The sequence below is a fragment of the Muscardinus avellanarius genome (genome assembly GCF_963383645.1).
Source record: "Muscardinus avellanarius genome assembly, chromosome: 9".
NCBI lineage: Eukaryota > Metazoa > Chordata > Mammalia > Rodentia > Gliridae > Muscardinus > Muscardinus avellanarius.
The window spans coordinates 4,824,264-4,846,848 of NC_137795.1; the positions used below are offsets into that span (position 1 = coordinate 4,824,264).

Consider the following 22,585-nt stretch of genomic DNA (forward strand, 5'->3'; position numbering starts at 1 on the left):
AGGCCAGCACCCCAGCTCCTTCTCCCCTGAGCCCTCACAGTTGCAAGCAGGGACCAATAGAACACTTTGCTTAAAAGGCATGCATGCCCGCCTGCTGGGAAAGCCTAGGCTCTGTGTCCACATCCTGTGGTCTGCGAGTGTGGACATGAAGAACTATCTTCACACTCCTGTCCTGCCAGAGGGTATCCAGCTGCATGTCCCTGTCCACGTGTCCCTCTGGGCCTTCTGAGAATCTCTGTGGCTTTGTGGCAGCGAAGATGCCAGCCAGCTAACAACTGATCCCTGTTTGGCCTCACTGTATCTGCACAGACACCCCCTGGGAGGAAGCCTCCGTGCCACATTCCCACCTGGCAGAACAGGGACTTGGTGGGGGGGGGGCGTGCATTGCTCAACATCTTTACAGAGTAAGTGATGAGCTGGCATGCCCTCAGGCCTGAAAACCCAGCTTGATTCCCCAGAAGGACACACGCCCAGGTGTCCCTGAGTCCCAGGCACCATGTTGAGTAAACACTTCCACGCCTCCGGGCTGGCACGAGTCTCCAGCTCCATCCTCTTCCTCAGAACCCAGGCTCCAGAGCGAAGACTGTCCACTCATGGGACGCCCCGCCTCGACGCTGACGTGCTGGGAGGGCCTGGGCTGAATCCAGGAGACTGAAGACTCCAGGCTACACCCACCTTGGTCTGGATTGAAGATTCGGAAGAGTTCGGGGCAGCTGACGAGGACCATCTCACCGACTTGGGCGGGCTTCCAACACGTGATGTTGTCCCACATGCCGGGGCAGCCTAGGGAAAGAGAACCATGTGGGCATGGGTCAGCCATACACACAAGCACTCACTCACACCCCACAGTACATATGACAAGCGTGCGTGCATATACATGCATAACACATGCCACACATGTAAGTGCCTGCATGTACTCTACACACACACACACACACACACACACACAGGTGTGCTTTCGCCTTCTGCAAGCCTTGCCCTTGCAGAAGGTGAAAGTAGTTTAAGAGGGAAATAGGTGAAACTCCCTGACTGAGGAAGGGCTCAGTCCTTGACCTGGAAAACTACTCCAACAGGCTACTGCAGTGGCTCCTGGGGTAGGAGGGGATCCCTCGCCTGGGTTTACACTGCCCACCACCCCCTCGTCCAGGATGGTGGGGAGGGGAGAAGCACCTGGCCAGAGCAGGACCCCTAAGCATGAGACACTGCCCCCTCCTCCTCAGCCTCCCAGCCTCCCTGCCTCTACCAGCAGCCTCTACCAACATGTACCCTGGGTTCAGATTTCCCTCCTTAGTGGGGTCTCCTGAGGGAGGAGCTCCACTGGCCTCCCAGGGCAGTCCTGGAGCAGGGATCTGGCTCCCAGCTAGCACTCGGAGGAGGGGCACAAACTTATCAGAGGAGAAGGGAGACCACCGAGGCAGAAGCTTGCATGGGAAGGGCTGGAGCTGGGCAGGGACTTGGAGCCAGAGGAGATGGGAAGGCAGGGACCACGGGGCCAGCCAGCCCAGCTTCACGGGGGTTAGGCTGATGGAGCAAGGAGTGAGGGTGCCCACAGATGTTTAGGGATCATGAAGATCTGGTGATTGACTGGACGGGAGCTGAGAGGAAGAAGATGCCAAGCTTAACAAACAGATGCTTGGATTTGGGGGCTCTTCTGAAACCTCTGTCTGCTGTACACGCTCTCCTTCCTGTGGCTGCCAGGCTCCTACTCATCTGTCTCTGTTCCTTCTCTGCCCTGGACCAATTCTCACAAGGTCAACAGTGACAAGGCCAAGGAACAATTAATTCAGCCCTTGCTGAGCCCTGCCTTACCCACCTGACTGAAGGCAGGTGCTGGCTGCCCCCCCTGCCCTGGTGCACCTGCCCACTCACCCTGGATGAGTTTGCCCTGCTCAGAGGCTTACCAGACTGGCATGCAGACACTCCCAGTCTTCTGTCTTCAAGCCCCTTTCAGAAGGCTGAGAGCCCAGTCACCTGCTGGACGCCCCCACCTCTCGGGGGTCCAGACGACTCATACCCAAGAGCCGCAGTCCATGGCTCAGTTCAGCATCCCCCACCAAGTCTCATCTCCTGCCTCAGTTCTCTCACTCCTTCTCCATCCTGGACCATGTCAAGCCCTGCTGGCGTTCCCTCCAGATGTTGTGAAATCCATCCCCCTCCTCCCAGGTCACCTCCATCCACCCCACATGGCTCTGACTGTAAGCTTTCCAAAACGGGCATCTGGCTGAGTCACACACACGTTGCCAGCAATCGGGTGCTATGAGCCAGATTTCTGTGCTTGTTTGTAGCACCCGATTCCTTCGCAGGGCCCCCATCGCCTGCTGCTCACTCTTGCTCCTACCTATGGGGAGGGGCGAAAGCTCGCCCAGGGACAGGATACAGAGCAAGACAGTGTGGAGAGGGCCTCCTGGGAAGCAGAGGAAGCCCACAGCGTGTGGCAGATGTGGGAAGGGCCAAAGTGGTCAGGCCAGTGTCAGGGAGGCCCTGTGAGCCTAGGAGGGCTTCCACATCGCGTAAGGGAAACAAGTGACTGTCCTTGTCTCTCTGTGGCCTACAGCATCCTACTCATGGAATGACAGTTTGGGAGCTGGAGGTGCTGAGTTTAGCACACCCAGAGGCCAAGTACACAGAGGGCCGGAGAAGGGGAGCCAGGCCCGGGCTTGGCAACAGACCACTGCCGGTGGCTCCCATCTCTGCATTACAGCAGGACGTCTCACCAGCACACAGCTGGCTGTGCCATCACGTCCTTGAAAGGAGCCCAGCAGCACATCTTTAGCCGCCAGAGCCGGTGTTGGCCTGTGTAGCGGCCGTGGAGTGTGGCTACGACTGGCCAGTACCCTGGAGCCCCAGCCAACAGATGTTCCTATAACGCGGAACGTTAGGCCCTGGCATAGCTGGCTGCCCGTCGGCTATGGCGCTGAGGTCAGGGGTCACTTCAGAGTGGGGACATGAAAGCTGAGGGTCAAGCAGGGGTGGGGATGGGGGCTCCTGGGTTGGAGGTCGAGACAGGACAGCCGGACAGAGTGTGTGTGTGTGTGTGTGTGTGTGTGTGTGTGTGTGTGTGTGTTTAATGGGGGTTGAATCCAAGGGTGTTCTACCCCTGAGATATACCCCCAGCCCAATTTTATTTTTCATTTGGAAACAAGGTCTCATCAAGTTGCTGAGGGCCTCACTAAGTTGCTGAGGCTGGCCTTGAACCTGTCATCCGCCTGTCTCAGCCTCCCAAGTCCTGGAATTACAGGCCTGCACCACTATACCCAGTGGGAAGCATTCTATAAATGGCAGTTTACTGAGTTCCTACTACATGCCAGGTTCCATCTAGGCATGAGGGCAATGGGGTGGAGAGCATAAGTCATGAGATTTACATTTGAGGGCTGATCCGGGAAACGATAGGGTCTCCCCTCCTTATCTATACTGGAAGCCCCAGGACTTGAGTTCTGGTCTCCTCTGCCATGGTTTACATTCCTGGTGTGCACAGCAAAGTGGATGTGTCTTTTTGGACTCTCAACTCTGAGTGTTCAGAGCTCAGATCTAGAACAGAGATCCTCCCAAGACCTGCTGGAGCGTCAGGGCTGGCTGAGGGTAGCTGGGGCTGCCTTTCAAGGGCATCTGCCTCTGGCACCGCACCCCACCCTATGGCCTGGGAACACTAAGGATCCATCTTCCACAGCTCTCCAAGTTGTCCGGGTGCCTCCTGTCCCCATCTTGGGTCTCCTTCAAAGTCCTAGAGGCGATTCCTACAGCCCCAGGTCAGGTGGCTAGAAGCAGACTCCATGATCCCGGGGCCCAAATCACAGTCTGGGTTTAGTGGACAACACCCTTGAGCCACAAGGAGCTTGTGACCCTGAGTCTGGGAGGGACCGGAAGTGGGATCTTGAGGGGCTCTTGGGCTTTTCTAGCTGAGCGGCAGCAGTTTTCCTGCCACTTACTAGAACACGTCCAGCTGCTACACTCCCCTCCGCTGCACATGCCTGTCTGCACAAAGCTTAGCTCTGCTGGGGTTAGAAGAGTCCAAGGGGCCTTTCTCCTCCTCCTCCCTCTGCCCCCATTACCCTTTCTGTCTTCTCCCTGTCTCTTCCCCTCCCCCTCATCCACTCAATTATTCAAGAAATAGGAAGTCAGGACTATGAGTCAGACTCTGCAGCGCGAGGCAGGAGTGAAGACAAAGGACCCAGCCTCTGCCTCGCGGAGCTCATGGTCTGCTGGATGGAGCTGATGATGTTGGACGTTCTGCTGAACACTAAGAGAGTCCGTTGCATGGGGTTTTGGTGTTCTATTGCTGCTGTTTGTAAGCAAGCTGAGTGGCTTCAAATAGCACAAATTATTATGCTGCAGTTCAGGAGGTCAGAGGTCTGGAACGGGTCTCCCTGGGCTGAAGCTAAGAAGTCAGCTGGGTCTTACTCCTTTCGGAGGCTCCAAGGAACGAACGTTTTCCAGATTCAAGAGGCCACTGCCAATCCTCAGTTCACGGCCCCCTACCCCATCTTAAAAGCCAAAAGCTTAGCATCCTTCTCTGAGTCTCCTGTCTTCTTTCACTTATAAGGACCTCATGATTACACGAGGTCCACCCCCAATTACCCCGATAACCTCCCCATCTCAAGAGCCTTAGCTTCATTGCATATGCAAATTATGCCGTTCTTTTGCTACATTAATTCACACACACACACACACACACACACACACACACACACACACAGTTTCGAGGATTAGGATGTGGCACGTAACTCCAGGCAATAGCAGAGGCTTGTTCTGCCCATCACTGAAGGGTTTTAAGACCAGGAGCCACAACACCTGATGTGGGAGTACAGAGAGATGGAAACATCTCAAGAGCCAAAAAGCAGATGTGGAAGACCCGTTGGGACAGGGCTGTGACCCATTCTGTGCGCAGGATGGTCTGGAGGCAGAGGGAACAGGCTTTGGCGACAGGCCAGCTGGACATGTGGACGTGGCTGACAAAGGTGCCAGAGGTGGCTAGTGGTCACCCCACAGCACAGGGCTGAGCATGCTGGGGAAGGATGGCTGAGTCAACAGAACACTCCTTCCATTGCCTTGCCTCCTTCCCTCTCTGTGGCGCCCTCGGATACTATATGCAGGGGCCACATGTGGAGTTGGCGGGGGTGTGTGGCTCCTCAAATGTGAGAAGCAGGGCTCCCCTCCCCACCCACTGGCCACACTGACCTGCAACATGTGCAAGCAGAAAATGCCACTGTGCCCCCTCTCCAAGATCTCAACGTTCATTTGTCAGTGCAGCATGATCCAGGCCGTCCTGAGTCACACAGCAGAGGGATGGGAGGTGCCATGAATGTCACCCAGGTTTCTGGTGAGGATGGATGGATAGATGGGTGGATGGATGGATGGATGGATGGATGGACGGACAGATGGATGGATGGGGAAGGCTCCATGAGCAGTAGATGGAGAAGGAGTTTTACTTTATTTTTAGACAGGGTCTTGCTAAGTTGCTGAGGCTGTTCTCAAATCTGAGACCCTCCTACTTTCGCCTCCTGAGTATCTGGGGTGACAGATGTGTGCCGCCATGTCCAGGTAGAGCGGGAATGATCAGGTTGGAAATCAAGAGTTTAGTGTGGATATGTTCAGTTTGAGATGGTGCCGAGAGCCACAAGGAGACAGCTATCAAACACCATTCGATGAGAGTCCAGGATCTGAAGGAGATGTCAGAACCAGGCCACACTGGGTGTGGCCAGCACGGATGCTGGGTAGGGCCTGGCTAGAGAGCCTTCCAGTGAGGAAGAGGAGCTCACATGAGACAGGAGAGTGGGCCTGGCCCAAGCAGAAGAAAGATTGCCAACTTCAGAAGAGACGCTGGCAAGGAAGACCGAGGAGGAAAACCAGGGCAGGCTGGCGACACGGCAGCCAGAAAAGCATGTTTCAGGAAGGAGATGGTCAAGTGCAGCCAGCACTAGGGCCCTCCTCTCACCCGCTATGAAGAAGCCTGACAGCAGAACAGTCTTGATCCCTTGAGAGAGCACAGCTGCCCCCAGGCACACAGCTGCCCCAAGCCTCCTTCCAATCTCTGTCTCTGTCTCTCTCTGTCTCTCTCTCTCTCTCTCTCTCTCTCTCTGTCTGTCTCTGTCTGTCTCTGTCTCTGTCTGTCTGTCTGTATTGAGGATTGAACTGGTACTGGGCATTCTACCTGCAAGCTATACTCATACCCCACCCCCTTTTTAGTGTTTTACTTTGAAATAGGGTCTTGCTAAGTTGCTGAAGTCTACCTCTCCTCTTACCCCCAATTCCACGACAAGCCCTCCTGCCTCGGTCTGCTCTGACCCCACTGTGGAATTTGGTGGAGGGACCTGGGCAGTGCACAACCAGGGATACTGCACACGCTCTGGACTGGTCCTGCCTAGGACATCCTACACAGAGCAGCCAAGGGGTGGTAGTGAGTCGTGACGGCAGGAGAGATGGGGTCCACTTAGGCGAGTTGAACAGAGAGAGAATGCAAACGCTATTAGCCTTCCCCTGGAACAAAATAAGGAGCTAATCTCAGGTTGTCATGGTGAGGATTTTGTCCAGTTCCACACTGCGTTCAGAACTCGTGAGACCTGGGACGCCAGGGCAGCAGACAAAGCTGCGGCCCTTCCTTCCAGAAGCCACCCAGGATGCACAGGTATTGTTAGAACAAGGCCCCCATTTGAGCATGCAATTCAAAGGTAAAAAATGATTCAACTGGCTAAAGTTCTCTTTACAGCTGAGGTTTCCGTTCCATACAATGAATGAGGCCCCCAGAGAGCTGAGCGGTAGTGATGGTGAATCAAAGACATAGCCCTCTGCTTTGGAAGCCAGCAGTTCTCAAAATGTGGACCCCCACCTGGAAACCTGCCAGAAACACGGGCGCTTGGGCCCCACCCAGGCCAAGGACTCAGAAACTTTGCAAGTAGGCCCCGGCCTTGTGTGTTTTAGCAAGCCCTCCAAATGGCCAGGCTAACAGCAGACAAGGGTCTAGATAGAAATAGAGGCTTTCGCACACGGCATCCAGCCCTATGGGGAGTAAGTGTCTCAGAGCTTAGTCCCTGCTCAGCCCCAGAGTAGCCATGAGGCCTGCACAGGAGCTCATCTGCTCCAGGATGGAAACCTGGGCCCAGCTGCAAGGTGGCTCCCTCCTCCAGGCCCCACTGGCATGGCTACCCACAACCTCCCGGACAGGCCTCGGGCACATGATCAGGCTTCACCCCGACCCCACCTTCTCTCTACTGCCACAACTACTACAGCTTTCTCTTCCTCCATCTCCCCCAGTGTGTGGCCCCCACAGAGGACCACACACCAACAACCTGCCCCGATGCAGAGATGGTGTCCCTGCTGACGGAGGCCTGCAGCCCCGAAAAGAGGTGCTGGCTGGCTCTGAGGGAAACAGAGGCTGCAGGGCCTGGAGCGCTGCGCGAGCAGCAGTTCCCACGCACAGCCGTGCCTTCTCCTCCCCTTCTGGCCACAGGAGCACTGCGGCAGAAAGGGCACCCCCGCTGGGACCGCAGATCTGGGCACCGGCCCCAGCTGGCTCTGGCCCGCCGTGTGACTCGCCAGTGACCACCACCTCTGGCCGCCACAGCTCCCTTTGCGGGCACGTGACAAGGTCGGGCGGACTGGCTCAGGCCCCATCCAGCACTCAGAGAGCAAGTTGCTTCCTCTCCTCTGCCTGTGGCCTTCTCCCTGGTCTCCGCTGGTCACCCCTGCCCGCTGCACTGAGCTGAGCTCCAGTGGCTTCCTTCTCTTGGCCCTCCGCACATCGCCATCCCTTGTGCTCTGTAGGGTGGCAGATATAGGGCAGAAGAGAAGCAAAGGTGGTTGCAGGTACCATTCTGGGAACTCCAACTCCGAGTACACTCAGGTCCATACGCCCCTCTCCTCTAATGCGCCAGTTTCAACCCACTCCTTTATTAGATTTAAAGATACGGGAGCCAGGTGCAGTGGCACATGCCTGCAAATCTCAATACTTGGGAGGCTGAGACGGGTTCAAGGCCAGCCTCAGCAACTGAGCAAGGCCCTCAGGAACTCAGCAAGACCCTGTTTCAGCATAAAAAATAAAAATTTCAAGGCCACTGGCTGTCCCTGGGCCAGCATCCCTGCAGGTGTGTGCTCAGAACAGTACAGGCAGGGGACGTGCAGGCTGGCTCAGTCCTTCAACCCAGTCCAGGTTAACAGCAGAATGCACACTGCCAACCTCTGTTGCTCTCAGGTTTGGTCTTGTCTGGGAGTGAGCAACCTGGCCTGTACTGTGGGGTCGCTCTTGGGCCTAACATCACATGGACACCCTACCAGGTGCTGTACTCTGGCCAAACCAGTGGTTCAGTTTAAGATTGTGCCAACCTGGATACACTTTAGAATCACCTAGAAGATTTCAGCACATACATCTCTTAGCTCAGAGACCCCACCCAAACACTAAGGACTTGGGGCTAGGGTGGGACCCAGATGTACCACCATCTTGCAATGATCCTAGGAAGCTGTCTCGCCATGCTAGGAGAGGGATCACTGCCTGTGTTTCACAAGTGTGAACCAAGAAGCCCAGCATCACCTGAGGATGCCCCTAGGAGTTGTCCTTTGACTTGCGTAGGGCTCGGGGGAATAAGGGGCCTCCACTGGCAGCTGACAGGGAGGTGACACTGTGTTTGAACTGGAGCCCTGGAAATGGCCCACAGAGTCAGCCTGCTCAGAAGCCCCATGAGCAGGGCCACCAACCTCAGCCTGTGGGGACAAGTTCTCAGACCACAGACCGGGGGTGCCAGCCTTCCCCAGGGTGCCTCCTTCGCCCCACCCACTGCCCTGTGTCCTTCCCAAGCTGGCCACTGAGGCTGCAACCCAGCCCTTCCTAAAGTAAACAGCCTTTGAGAATCCAGGAAAAGCGCGGGCCTCTGGGCGCAGCTCTCCAACTGAGCTCATCCCACTTCCTCTACCGCTGACCTCCCTTCCAACAGGAGAAACGTCTGGGGCTGCGTCTCCTCACTCCTTAGCTGCAATGCAGAATGGTGGTAAGTAGGGCTCCAGGACCTCTGAAAGCACACAGTGGCTCCGCCCCACCTGGCCTTGGGCTCCCTATGGCCAGCAGGATCAGATCATAAGGGCTCTGCGTGGGGCAGCCTCATCTGAAAGACGCTGTGAAAACGTGGCCTCAGGTGGGCGAGGAGATCGTCTCTGCCAGGGCGAGGGGATCGTCTCTGCCAGCACCTGGCCCTAAGTGCTGGCAGAGAGGATCCCACCCACTGGGCTCCTTCCCACCTTCCCTGCCTCTCCATCTGCCCTTGGAAGCCCAGGACTGGTCTCCAGCCCCTCCCTGCTCTCCCAGAAAGCCTTCCCAGGCGAATCCAAAGGCACGGATTTGTTTCCTAGAGATGCCTCTACACCGCCCAGAACTCTGACCTAGCAGGTAAAGAAGCCCCTGGAGTCCCCCACGCTGGGAGAGGCACCAGCAATAACCGCTGTGATTCTGCTGAGAACCCAGCAAACAGCGCCGCCCACAGGAGCCACCGTGTAAGTGGCATTTTTTTCTTTCCATTTTGCAGACAAGAAAATTAAGGCGTTAATTGCCCTTCTAAGGTCCACAGCTGATGACAGTGGAGGGGGTGGGGTTCAGAGGGACCTAGGGCATCCCATTCTGAGGTGGCGCGTCCCAGCTTGAACAGGCTGCCGGGCTCAAGCGCCACCTCTGCCTCTTCATGGACTGGTCCTGCAGCAAGATGCGAAGCTTTGCCTATAAAGTAGGGCAGTAACAGACCCAGCCCCTGAGGTCGAGGTCGCTGTGGTGGTTGAATAAAGCGTACACGCTGTGCCTGGAACTCAGTAAGTCTAAATAAGGACTGGCCGTTAACATGATCCAGTCCACCCCCTCGTTGTAAAAGAGGAGCTCTTAAGGCCCAGAACAAGGTTAGAGTCACAGAGCTGGTGGTCCAGCTGGCCGTCTGACCCCTCTGTCCCCCTCTGCCCTACCTCCTGGCTGGGTTTTGCTTGTTTATTCTAATTCACGCTGGGCCTTGTCCTATAGAACCCTCCCACATGACTCAGAGGGGGTGGGGGCAAGGAGAGATGTGTCCCATGGTCTCCCCTCAGACAGCCCACAGAGGGCAGGGGAACCTCTCTGAAGTCCTCCCCTGCAGGGCAAAGCAAGGGAATCCCCCACCCACTGGATTCCCACCTCTGTCGGCCTCTCCCCACAGCTCTGACCTCTCTGAACTGCGAATCAGGGCTACAACCTTGCAAGGACTCTGCACCCCCTGCCTCCGACCTCACCTCCACCACCCTGTCAGACTCCAGGGCTTCAGCCCCACCAGTGAGGGAGGGAGAGGGGAGCGGCCACGCCAGTGAGCAGAGGGCAGGCAGGCGAGCGAGCTTCCTCGTAGGCTTCTGGTCCCCATCCAAGTCCAGGTTTGGGAGGGACCTGCAGCCAGCCTGATCCCCGGCATCCACCAGGGGGATCAGGTGAGGACCTACAGGAAGTCGCAGGGATGCCAGCCCCAGGGAGGCTGCCATGCTGCCTCCACCACCCCTCCAGTAGACAGGGGAGAGACGGAGCCTGCGAGCAGCGGAATGAATGAACGGGCGGGCAGGCAAGCGAGCGTCCTCCTTAGGCTTGAACTGAGCAGGCGTCGATGCCTGGATGCAGCCTCCTCTGGCTAGCTCACTCTCCCCACCCACGCAGGGCTCACGCAGGAATACAGGTCGGGCTCCTGCTTCCTGGGCTGTTGTTCCAGCAGATCCCTTAGCCTGGAACCTTCTCCCATTCATCCACCCTTCATTCCTACCTGCCACGATGCCACCCATCACCTGGCCCCGTGCAGCTTCCCCCAGAGTCACCCGGGAGGTTCTGGAACACCGCATGACTGTAACAACCTGAGGTTCTGATTTAATGGGCTCAGACCATTGCTAGAGTTTGTGCAGCTGAAAGTTCTGCTAACGAGTGTTAGCGTCAAGGATCTAGGTTCAGTGCCACCTTCTCCATAAACCCCTCCTGTCCTCCTCACAGAGGGTCCGCTGCTTCCTGTCCTGAGCAAGCCTGGCCTGGGTGAGACTGTCCAGCACTGGCCTGCCCCTCCTGGGACGGCCCCTTCTCAATCCATCTCCCTCACTCAGGCTATCCCTCTGACTTGTGCTCCTTCTTGGGCCAGGGCTCAGCAGACCGGACATGATAGATAGAAGGACACACAGCTCACCTGCAGTCACAGCCCTCACCCTTACTCTTTCCTATTGGATGTCTGTGGGGTTCTACCCTGAGACGCAGATGCAGGAACACTAGCCTGGGCTGGGGGCAACACACCGGGAACCCAGACTCACCCATGTGCTCTGAATACACCTCAGCACCAGAGGGCCAACTATTCTTTAGATAGTCTCTGGGTTTCCTGCATCCATGCATCTCTCTGGCCCCTTCCTCAGTTTCCCTAGTTGGGGGTCTGCATCCAATGCCAACCTTGGCCAGAGCAAGTGTAGAGCTGGCAGAGAAGGAGCAGCTCCGTCCCAAGAACCAGCTGTCTGCAGAACTCAGTCCAGTGGGACCACATTTAACTGGGCCGCAGATTAATAAAGTCTTCAAGCAGATGGTGCTCAGAAGAGCTGGGCAGGTCCAGAGGGAAAAGTTTAACCCTCTGGCCAGAGAAGAGCCCTACCCTGGAAGAGACGGGCAGCTGGTGGACACATGAATGGGGCTGGGGTGAGGGTCCACAACGTCCCTAGCCCCGCTACTCCTCAGGGGCCTGCGGTGGGGGAGCCAGGAAAAGCAGGTAACACAGGAACACAGGGGCTTCCGGACGCCCTGCCACTCACTTCGAATGTGTGAAATGTTGGGAGGTACTTCTGGCTATCCTTAGGGATATAAGAGAAGCCGAGGATGCCGAGCATCTGGCGGCCAGGACAGGCCCCCTCCCCAGCTGCTCACAGCAGCCCTACACCAGACAGTCTTGACCATGGGGGTGCCTGCCGCTGCCTTCCCTGGCTTCCAAGGGAACCAGAAAGGGGCAGGAAATGACCCCGCGGCCCTACCCTGGGGTGACCAGGTGCTCCACAGCCCAGCTGCGGCAACAGCTGCATCCCTGCTGCCACAAGCTGACTGCTGCAGGCCAGCCCAGGTGCCAGCTCCAGTGCAGCCTCCAGGGCACGGAAATGGCCGTACCCAGCCACCTGGGGCAGCCATCCCAAGCAGGGCCACCCGGCACCCCCACTCAGGGCATGCAAGATGCCAAAGCACCCAGGGCTTTCAGAAGGCCCCAGAGACCTGTGCCCTCCATCTCTCTGCAAACAGGACAGTCTGCAAGGCTGTGTCTAAAGGCCACTGCTTGTGTTGGAGACACCCTGCCACTCCAACCCCCGGCCACCCGCTCACCTGGGGAGGAATCGTTCAAGCCCAGCATGTCGTTGGCCCTCTGGATCTTCTCCAAGCACATGGCTTGCTCCTTCTTGAAGATGCAATCAGAATGCATGGCCATGGCCTGCAGGGTACACGTGAGACGGAGTTAGGAGGGGACCGAGAGCACTGCTGACAAGCCCACCTACTCAAATCCCAGGGCAGGGTTCTGGGGTATGCGGGAGACAGAGCAGGAAGAGGACGCTGCCAGCGACCTCAGAGCCAGCAGGCTTGCCATCCATGTTGTCAAACAGCCACGAGGACTGTCCTCAGTCACTAACTCAATGCATGGCCTTGGATAGCTCCCACTCTCCCCCGGCCTCAGTCTCCACATCTTATACTAAGCTCAGCATACCCACTTTGCCAGGTGCCTGCATTATTGTGAGTGCCCCATGTGTATGTGCCTGCGTGCATACATATGTCCCAAGAACACTATGAAGTTGGCATTATTTTTATTATTTTCTATTTTACCAATGTGGGAAAGAGTACAGAGCTAGTAAGTCACTTGCCGAAAGCCACATGGCTTAGGAGATTGCAGGGCTGGGCTCTGCGCACAGGAGGCTGCTCCAGAGGCCACAAGGCGGCCACTGTGTTGGGGGGCAGGGCCAAGAAGAGGATGGGCAGGGAGAGCTCGTGCCCCCAGCTGCTGCCAGCAAAGGAGCAGCAGGGCAGCCAGGGAGGCCCACTCACTGCTCTCATCTATAGAAGACGGAAACTGAGGCTCGGAGAAGTTGAGAGAGTGTGGCCCAAGACTGGTGAGTGGCAGGTGTGGATTCTAGCTGGAACCAAGTGACTGCACAGCAGAGCCACCAACTGCTTCATGACAGCTGCCTCTGGATGCTGTCGTTTGATCTCCAACCCCGGGGCAGGGAGAATCTGACCCCTAGGGGAGCCTCGATGTGTAGGGAGGCAGTCACCGGGTGTCTGAGCTGATGAGGGTCAGGTTCAGGGCCACGTCCAATCCATGCATGCAAGCATGTAGGGCTCACGCCTATGCAGGCTCCCCTGGAGAGGGATGCACTGGTCTGTGGCCACACAGGAGGCAGCGCAGACGCAGGTCTGGTCCCCAGGACTCCGAGGACAGCCTTACACACTGCAGATCCAAACTCCCAGGTCCAGTGGTAGGTAGGGTGACACTGGGAACCTTCCGTTTCCCTGCTCTATTCTCACTCTTCCTCAGGAAAGAAAGGAGCAGAAGACAGGCTTTGGAGTTCAACTCTGAAAGGACCTCATGGGCTGGCAATTAGGAAGTCTAAAGGGCCAGGACCCCTGCGTACAGCGGAGCAGGTTTTTACTACACGACGCTAAAGGTGGCCACACAGGTCCCCATCACAATCAATTTTAAAATTCTGCCTTGTAATCCCAGCATTTGGGAGGCTGAGACTGGAGGATCGCAGTTCAAGGACAGCCTCAGCTACTTAGTGAGCCCCTTTGCAACTCAGTGAGATCCTATTTGAAAATAAAGAATAAAAAATAGGGCTTGGGGTGTAGCTCGAAGGTAGAATGCCCCTGAGTTCCATCCCCAGTACCACATATATATGTGAGTGCCCCACATGTATGTGCATGCTTGCATACATATATCTCAAGAACACTACGAAGTCAGCATTATTTTTATTATTTTCCATTTTACTGATATGGGAAAAGGTACAAAGCTAGTAAGTCACTTGCTGAAAGCCAGTGGAAAAAAAATTCTGTAACATTTCTGGCCCAGTCATTCCCTCGGCTTAAGGAAGGAGCACTTCTCTAGTTCACACAAAGGTGCTGGATGGCCCCACTGTGGGTACTGACAGAGACACCAGCTGGAAACTAGCTGAGGGCATGGGGAAGGCCCAGAGTCTCCGGAGTGGGGTTCAGGGGAGTCTGGGCTCCAGCAAATGAAGGAGGGAGGGCCTTACCGCAGGAAGCAGAAGGAGAGCAGCCAGGGAGACCCACGAGGCGCCAGCCATGGTGCTCCTCGGCTGGTGCTGGCCGCCTTCTGGTCCAGCAGCCACTGCTCGGCCCCAGGTGTCTGCAAACTAGAGAGGGAGGAAAGGCAAGAATCCCATGTCAGCACCCGCTCGCTCCTGCAGCCCGGCCCCCAGCCCCAGCAAACCCACCCGCCTGCCCCGCACTCCACAAACACGCGGTCCAGGGTGGGCGCCGAGGCTCACTGGGATGGTCTGGTGGGCCTCCACAGCCCGCCAGCTGCCTGGGCACATCTTGGCATTCTCCCCTCCTCCACAGGGACAAAGTTTAAGTTGGCACAGGCATGACCACCTACAGGAGGCACTGCCTGGTGCCCCCTGCTCTCAGCTGTGAGCATGAGATCCAGGTGGTGCCCACGAAGCAGGGCTGGCCGTAGCATGAGCCTCACGAATAGCCCTTGTTCACCCAGGCTGGACCGGCTCTTCACTCCCCTCCTGCCCTTCCCAAGTGAGCTGCTGGACCCAGCTTCACCAGGACAGACAGGACCCCAGCAGGGAAGGAGGGAGCCACACTTTGCAGTGAAGCCGAGCTGTCCCTCCAGCCTGAATGACATATCCAGCCCCAGGTGCACAGCACAAGAGAGAAATGAGTTTCTACCTTATTTATTTATTATTAGGTGCAGCGGAAGGGACCAGGCCAGGTACAGGGAGTTGGGCAGGGAGGCTTCAGACCCAGCTCACTTGCTCCCAGCAGAGTCAGCTCTGCTTGTAACATTGATCATGAACTACACCCGCTGCAGCCAGCAGCTCCACATCTGGAATTATCTGTACTTGGACCTAAACAGCGCATGCAAGGCTTCTCACCACAGCGTCATTTAAAACAGCACTGCCAAGAAAACCAGGGCAGCATGGCCACCGAGCCGGCCTGGGGACCCGTGGCGAAATACTTCGCGGCTCATTGAAATTAGCATAATTATTGCTATTGTTATTAAATTGCTATAGAAATACTGAGTAGGCACAAGTGAGGGGCACTGCTAGGCCACGTGTGCCTGGCTCGGGAGCCCTCCCCGTGCACCCCAACCACCAGGGCTCACGCACACACCCAGGGCAGGGCGGCTGTCAGCGGGTCCTCGGGTCCTGGCTCTCTGCCTAACTATGCCTTCTGCATCTCCTCTGCCTCAGGCTGGTGATGAGCAAGCACTCACAGGAGAAATAAAACTAGCTGCAGGAAGGATCAGAAAAGGGGACCTCCAGTTATCCACCGCCTAGGGCTCACCCAAAGGTGCTGGGGAGGCCTCAGGTACGGCTGAGAAGCAGGGGGATGAGGTGATGCTGGCGACCTCTTCCTGCAGGTCCGGGGCGGGCTGGGGAAGCGCTGGCCCCAGCGCTCCCTGGCACAGGAGACATGGGCGACGCTGCACACTGGGGCTTCCATCTCTCTCCTCCCCCCAGGGCCCCCCACACCTCTGGCCCAGACTGGTACTGATGGTCCACAAAGGGCCTGGTCACCTCCACCAGCCCTGGGGAGCCCAGGTTCTGCCTTAGAGACACAGCCTCCTGCCCTTCCCGACTGGGAGAGAGGATTCTCTGGTCCCAGTGACCCCCAGCTACCCCAAGGCACAAGGCCTTTGAGATCAGGGTGACTGTCCTGCACTTTGGACAACCTCAGGCCCAAGACACCAAAACAGAGCTCCTTGTCCTTAGCGCCCCCTGGAGCTGGCAAAACACCGCCCTTAGGACTGGGCTGTCCCACAGAAGCTCAGGCTCCTCCCTGAGTTAGGACCTCTTGCCCAGTGTACAACCTGGACTACCCACTGGAGCCGCTGAGGGGCTGGTGAGACACCGGTGGGAAAAGCAGAGACCTGGCGCTCCCCTCCTCAAGGTGATGTCAGGCAGAGGCAGGTGCACCAAGGCCCTGTTCTGACCATCAGAACCAAGGGCCAGCGTACAGCATTGAGCTGAAGGCTCTGGAGGAGAATATGGACTCAGGGGTGGCTGGGGCTAGCTGGCTTCTGATGCTCTATCTCTCTCTTCCTTTCTGGTATGCACACGCACGCACACACACACAGAGAGAGAGAGAGAGAGAGAGAGAGAGAGAGAGAGAGAGAGAGAGAGAGAAAGAAGAAGAAGAAGAAGAAGAAGAAGAAGAAGAAGAAGAAGAAGAAGAAGGAGGAGGAGGAGGAGGAGGAGGAGGAGGAGGAGGCGGCATGTCAACCATGTCCCCAGGGCTCCCACTCAGAAGTATCAACTCCCAGTACAGACACGCAAGGGGAGATCTGTCCCCGACAACTGACTTCTTGAGCAATCACGAAACAGAGGCCCAGGTGGAGGCAAGCGACAGTTGCTGGGATATTCAGGGTGTCTGTGACATGGGACAGGTTTAGTGGTACAAACGTGCGGTCTGCAGAGGCAGCCGGACACTTGGGGCAACAAGGCACGTGCAGACAGAGACAGACGTGTGGGCACAGATGGCCAAGGTCCACAAGTGCATGTGAAGGCCCAGCCTGCAGGGCGCACGCCCCTGCTCCAGGCAGCCCAGCCTCACCGCCACTGCTGCAGTGGCCTGGGCCATCCCCGGCTCTTTGCATGGTCACCAAGAGAAAGAAGTGCCCCACCCCAGTGGCACAGAGTAAAGGAGCTGGGGGACTCAGCACAGCACCTCTCCTGGAACTCAGCCCAGGGTTCTTGGCTCCGATAGCTGCCCTCTTCTGCTCCCCCTTCTGCTGCCTACGCCCTGTGAAAATGGACATGGATGCTGCCTAGCAAAGACGGCAAGAAGAAAAACCCAAGGACTCTCTGGCCTCGACTCCACACTTGCCACATCCCTCAGTGATTACCCCCATACCTCCCTCCCTTGCACGGACCCAGCTGGAAGCGGTCAGCATTTGCAGCCTTGGGTCACCTGTCCCAAACCCAGTACTCTCCCAGCTCATACATGGTCTCTCTAGCCCAGGACAGCCTTCTAAGAAGGCCTGCCACCCCTCCCCGTTCCTGTGCCCTCTTCTGGACGTTCCCAGGCTGCTGGTGGTGACCTCAGAATGGGTCAAACCACTGCAGCCCAGAGTTAGAGGATGCGTATCAGGCCCAACCAGGAAAATGTCTCAGGACAGCTGGTCACCCAATAAACCTATGCTCTCGCTCTTGGGTCTGGCCCTGCCAGGCAGCTGGCTGTGAGGACAATCAAGCTCTGCCTCCTGATATTTAGTGTGGCCACACAGAAAGAATTTTTGCTGAAGTTTCTAGCCTGACTTTGTCTCTAAGACGAGGATAAGAGCAATGCCCATCTCACAGATCACTGCAGCACATCAACAATTCATATAAACTAGAGTGCTCCTGTAGACTGACGCCTGGCGCAACCTACGTGCGGTCCCTCATCGCTGTCACTGACCACTCTGTTCCCGGGCTTTCTGCACCACTGTGATCCCACTCCATCTCCAGCAGGCCCCCTGGACCTTCATTTGCTAATGGCTAGCATTTATTAAAAACACAGTATGGGCCAGACACCCTTCCAAGTGACAACCTGCCCCAATCCATGAAGTAGTTCTGAGCACCGTCCTCATTCTATAGTGGAGGTGACCGAGGCAGAAAGAGCGTAAGCAACTCCCCCAAGGACACACAGCAACTGCACGGCAGAAGGCAAAGGTGAGCCCAAGCGCTCTGGCTCCAAAGCTTGGCTTCTGCTGCTGTCTGTTATTGGCAAGAGGAAGATAGGCTCAGAGGCCCTGGTACCCCTTTACTGCCCCGGGGGCCCAGCCAGGCTCTCTGCTACCCCCTGCCCACCTAGCTATATTGACGTTCTGCTTTAGGAAGAGTTGGTGATAAACGCAGCATATCAGACCTGAAGTCAACTTTAAAGACTACCTCCCCATGGCACTGATGGGGAAACTGAGGCCAGAAAGGTGGTCTCCCGGTGTGAAGTGCTGGAGGTTCGCCTGGCAGAAAAGGGATCAGTCACAGATACCTGGAGGGAAGGGAGTTTGAGGGACCCGATGTCATGCCATCCCCCTGCCAGCTGGGGCAGGCCTCCCTCCATGGGTCCGAGCTCAGTGTCAGACAGACATGTCCTCCTGTGAGGGTGGCCCAGGCAGCTGTGGCCCGCACACAGGAGATGGGGAGACGCGTCATCCGCCAGCAGGCGGGGGCAGACACAGCTCAGCAGGCCCAGTTCCCACATCCTCGTGGGAGGGGGCTCGGACCTCCAGCCACCCCCTTGCTGGACCTAACCGCACAGGAGCCCCATGGCATCCCAGCTGGGGATGTGGCTCCTGTCCTGTGGCCAGGCCAAGACCTGAGCAGAAACCCGATGTCTTCTGCATTTTCCTAGCGTGTCCCAAGTAGCACGGGGTCCTCTACCCATGGACACCCCTACAGAGGTATGCGGACAGCAGGGGCCCCTCCCTCTCCTCTGGGCACACAGCCCTGGGTCCCTCAGCTGCTCCGCATGAGCTGAGGCCATCCAAGCCACCTACTGGTACCCTCTGTCTGCTCAGCATCCCTCCCCCTCACAGAGCACAGCCAAGTCTGCACGCGCCAGGAAAAGAGCATAGCTCACCTCCCCTGCTCTCCACACACTGCCTTTATTAATGAGACCAAAGCAGGACCTGCCCCCACTTCCTCCTCCCTCCTAGGGAAGGCTGAAGGAAGAAATACTGCCCACCACCCACACCCCCTCAAAAGGAACCGGAAGCCGCTTCAGGAAGAAGGAGGAGATCTAAAATCACTTTCCTCCTCAGTGAGGCTGAAGCCCATGCTTCCTAGAAATTACAGGTCAGGTCATTCTTGCTGACGCTCCTCCTGGGTATCCAAAGCTTCCCCTTTCCGAGCTGCTCAGGACTCGTCCACAGCGGGCGACAGAAGCCAGGTAACCAGCAATGGTGCCACCCTGGGCGTCCATTTAGGGTGGGCTCTGCTGGGGAGTTAGATTCGGGGGAGGGGGAGAGCTAGCTGGTAACACTATCCCATGCTGCAGATGGGGGCTGGGGCCCCAAGACACCAAGAGGCTTCTCCAAAGTCTCACTGCAAAGTCCTCCCCCAAAATGAGTCCCCTTCCACAGTGGAGGGCACAGGGACACCCCCAGTCCTGGAGGAGGTGGGGAAGATGCCCCCACCTGGGGGGGCTAGTGCTGAGGAGGAGCAGAAGGTAAAAGGTGCAGGAAAGAGGAAGGAGGGAAAGGGACAGCTTGGTTGTGTTTACAGAAGAGAGCCTCCAGGCGGGGGCGTGGCCAGCAGTGGCTGAGACCACCTGTCTGTCTGCAGTGACCTGGGTGGGTGTGAGCCCAGCTCTGCTGTGCAAGAGCCCTGTCACCTGGCACACCCAGGCAGAAGGCGGGCACCTGGGAAGCTCACACGAGTGCCTGTCGATGGCTTGGGGAGGTGACTGGGGGTGCTGGGAGCCAAGGCAAGACCGCAGCAGGTGGGGAGGCAGGGTGGAAGGAAGGGGCTGGTGTGGGCACATTAAAGTTGCAACTTCAGGCAGGGGTGGGCTCTCAGCGGGCTCTGGCAGGGGAGCAGGGCTGTTACCCGCCCAGTAGTGGTGCAGAGGGGGTGCGCAGGTGGACACCCTCGCGGCCCCCTTCTGGATCAGGACAGAAGCAACGGGAAGCTGGGATGGAACGGGGTGGGGGGTGGAATCCAGAGCCTTGGCGAGATGCAAGAGGAAAGTTCCCCTGGCCACTTCTGGAGGTGGCAGGAGAGGAATGCCCTGAGAGGCCAGTAGGAAGGAAAAGGAGAAGGGTGGGCAGGATCACCACAGGAACATGAAATCAGAGAGAGCTATGCTTCTTTCTCAGCCGACCCTCTGCAGTACCCGTCTGGAGCATCTCTGGAGAGCCAGGATGAGGCCAACCAACCTCCTGCCACCACCTCCAGGAAGCTCATCTTGGCTGCACCTGCACCTGCTGAGCTCCACCGAGAACCCCTAGTCCTGAAGACAGGGAGCCCCTCTCCCCTGCCTTGCTGCTCAGGTCTTGTCTCCTTCACTGTAAGATTCAAGTCCGGTCTGGGAACAAGAGGCATGCCAGGCTTTGGCGTGTGTCCCTCCCAGGGGGTGGGCAGAGACCTTGGCACAGGTTGAAAAGGAAGGGGGCTCAGGGGCCACGTGGCAAGGTCAAGTGGCCCGGGGTAGATTTTCATGAATGTTGTCTCTGGTTGTCCTGAGAGGGGGGCTTCTCACAGGGACATAGGGGAGGCTGGTCCCAGAGTACCGTGCCAAGGCCAGGTGGGCTGCCTGGGCCGACCCATTAAACAGATGGGCACCACTAGCTCCAGGTAGGAAGGCGTGAGGCACCCGAGGTGCCCTCAGGCACCCTGGGCTCCCAGCCAGCATCAAGTCCTCCTGTCTCCATCCTCTTTGACCCTTTCTCCTTTCCAACTGTACAGCCAAGAGTTGGCAAAACCTTCCAACCGGTTGGATCTAGCCTATTTTTGGGTGGCCAATGAGCCAAGAATGGTTTGTACATTTCTGAGTGGTCAGAAAAAATTAAAACAAGCATATTTCATGACACCTGCCTTTGCCTGAAATTCAAATACCCAGCATAGGCAAATAAAGCGTATCAGAATGTAGCTAGGCTTCGTTTTGGTTTATGTATTGTACTCCCCCGCTATCAATAGTGTTCAGTCCATAACAGGGAAAAAGAGCTGCTGCGACAGAGTATAATGGTCACAACGCCTAAAATATGTACTATATTTACACTAAGAGGATACCAAATGGTGTTGCAGACTTATGTATGTGTGCACGCACACACACACACGCACACACTGACTAAGTAAGGCAGGCTCTTGTGATCTTTGCACAAGATGCCCGAGCCCCCAGGTGTGCCCAGATGTGGGTGAAAGGTGTGTCTCAGTGTCCCTCTGTCTTCCTCTCTTTTGTCCCAGCTCCCTGGCAGCTGTCATGAGAAGCTACATGCCCCCCCCCGGCTTTGTGTCACCCCCTCTCTGTGTGTCACTGTGGGGGTGGCTGTCATTGTGTGCCTCTGACGGCATTCAGAGCTGGGTACAAACACATCGCAGCTGAGGGTTTCCAGCCTCTGCAGTGCCAGGCAGCTGGTGCCCTGGGGCTGAGCTGCTCAGACTGCAGAATCGTGGATTCTGAGGTTCTATTCACAGGTGACCGAGGGGTCCTGAGGCCTCTAGCCCTGCTTCCAGGGCACAAAGCTGCCAGGCAGCCCCTGTCTGGGGCATCATACCTCTTCTCGTATCCCTCCCCGAAGACAGGAAGCTCTCTGTCACCCATGGTGACAGCTCTTGTGTAAGGCCTCCCGGTGCACAGCTGAGCTGGAGCTCTGCCCTAGCACACCTTGGTCGTGCCCTCTGGCAGACAGCACAGGGTGCCCTCCATTAACCAATGCCAACGCGTGCTCAGCAAAATGTCTCCCCCCTGGGAGGCCAGTGAGCTGGGCCACTGAAGCCGAAGCCGCCTCCCCAGGAGGAAAGCCACCTTGTGGCCTGAGCGCCTGTCTTTCCCAGCCTCTCATTACACACACTGATCTGTAAACATCCACTGCACAGTTTTATTTATTTAAAAAAAAAAATTTGAGGGAATGTCCCAAATAGCAGCATGGCGGGCAGGGATGGCTGTGTGGAAACGGCTGGATCGTAAGGTATTTGTCCAACCCTATCCCTGTCCGCCTGAACTTTGCAGTCTTGCCTGGATTGTGCTTAGGGCACAGAGAAGGGTCCTTCTAGAGGCTCCCCATACATACCCCCACACACAGGTGCAGACTCCCAGGGGCCTTGTCTCAGACACCGCACAGCCAATGAACCAGCACTGATGGCAAGAGAGGGGCCGGGCCGCGTCCAGCTCCCTGGTCACATCACGCACACTTGTTGATGATGGACTCTGGCAATCTGGCCCGGGGCCGGCCCCAGTGTGATCTGTCTAGCTTGTACGTTCAAATTCTAACTTTAGTCCAAACAAGCCTCTGCCTGCCCTCTCCAAGGTCAGTGAGGGGCAGGAGCCCCAGACTCGGCTTGGGACTCACCCAGCTCCAGCCTCAGCTTGGGGCTTCCTGAGAAAACCTAGGGGCTGCTGCCCCTGCCCATCCGGGCTGTGACGCAATTCCTCATGCTCTAGGGAAGTCCCCCACCACCCAAAGCTTCCAGCCTGACCTTCAGGATGCCTGCATGCCTCTGGCCCACTGCAGCCCGGGGGCACCCTCCACTCCTCTGTGAACCCCCCCCACACACACACACACATTCCCCAGGCTGCTCACAGGAAAAGCCAATGCTGTGCCTTATTTCTGTCTTTGTTGTTGTTGGGGGTGGGGGTGTAAGGCTGGAGGAGGTAAAGCAGAGGAATCGGACCTACCTGCACTGAAAGAAATGGTCTGAAGAAATAGCAGGGCTC

At 57.0% G+C, this 22,585-nt stretch overlaps 1 protein-coding gene across 5 annotated transcripts in view; it reads right to left on the reverse strand.

The window, feature by feature from the left end:
• The window catches only part of ADCYAP1R1 (ADCYAP receptor type I), a gene marked incomplete at both ends in the record, with an annotated part of 38,196 nt that extends 23,913 nt beyond the window's left edge, over window positions 1-14,283 (reverse strand). For 4 of the 5 annotated variants that reach the window (XM_080701396.1, XM_080701395.1, XM_080701394.1 and 1 more), the window contains 3 exons: window positions 676-783; window positions 12,314-12,419; window positions 14,230-14,280. In XM_080701396.1, coding sequence (XP_080557522.1) covers window positions 676-783; window positions 12,314-12,419; window positions 14,230-14,280 — 265 coding nt within the window. Of the gene's footprint in view, window positions 1-675; window positions 784-12,313; window positions 12,420-14,229 lie in introns of all 5 variants that reach the window. The other variant, XM_080701397.1, reaches the window with a different exon arrangement.
• Between the last annotated feature and the right edge of the window lie 8,302 nt (window positions 14,284-22,585).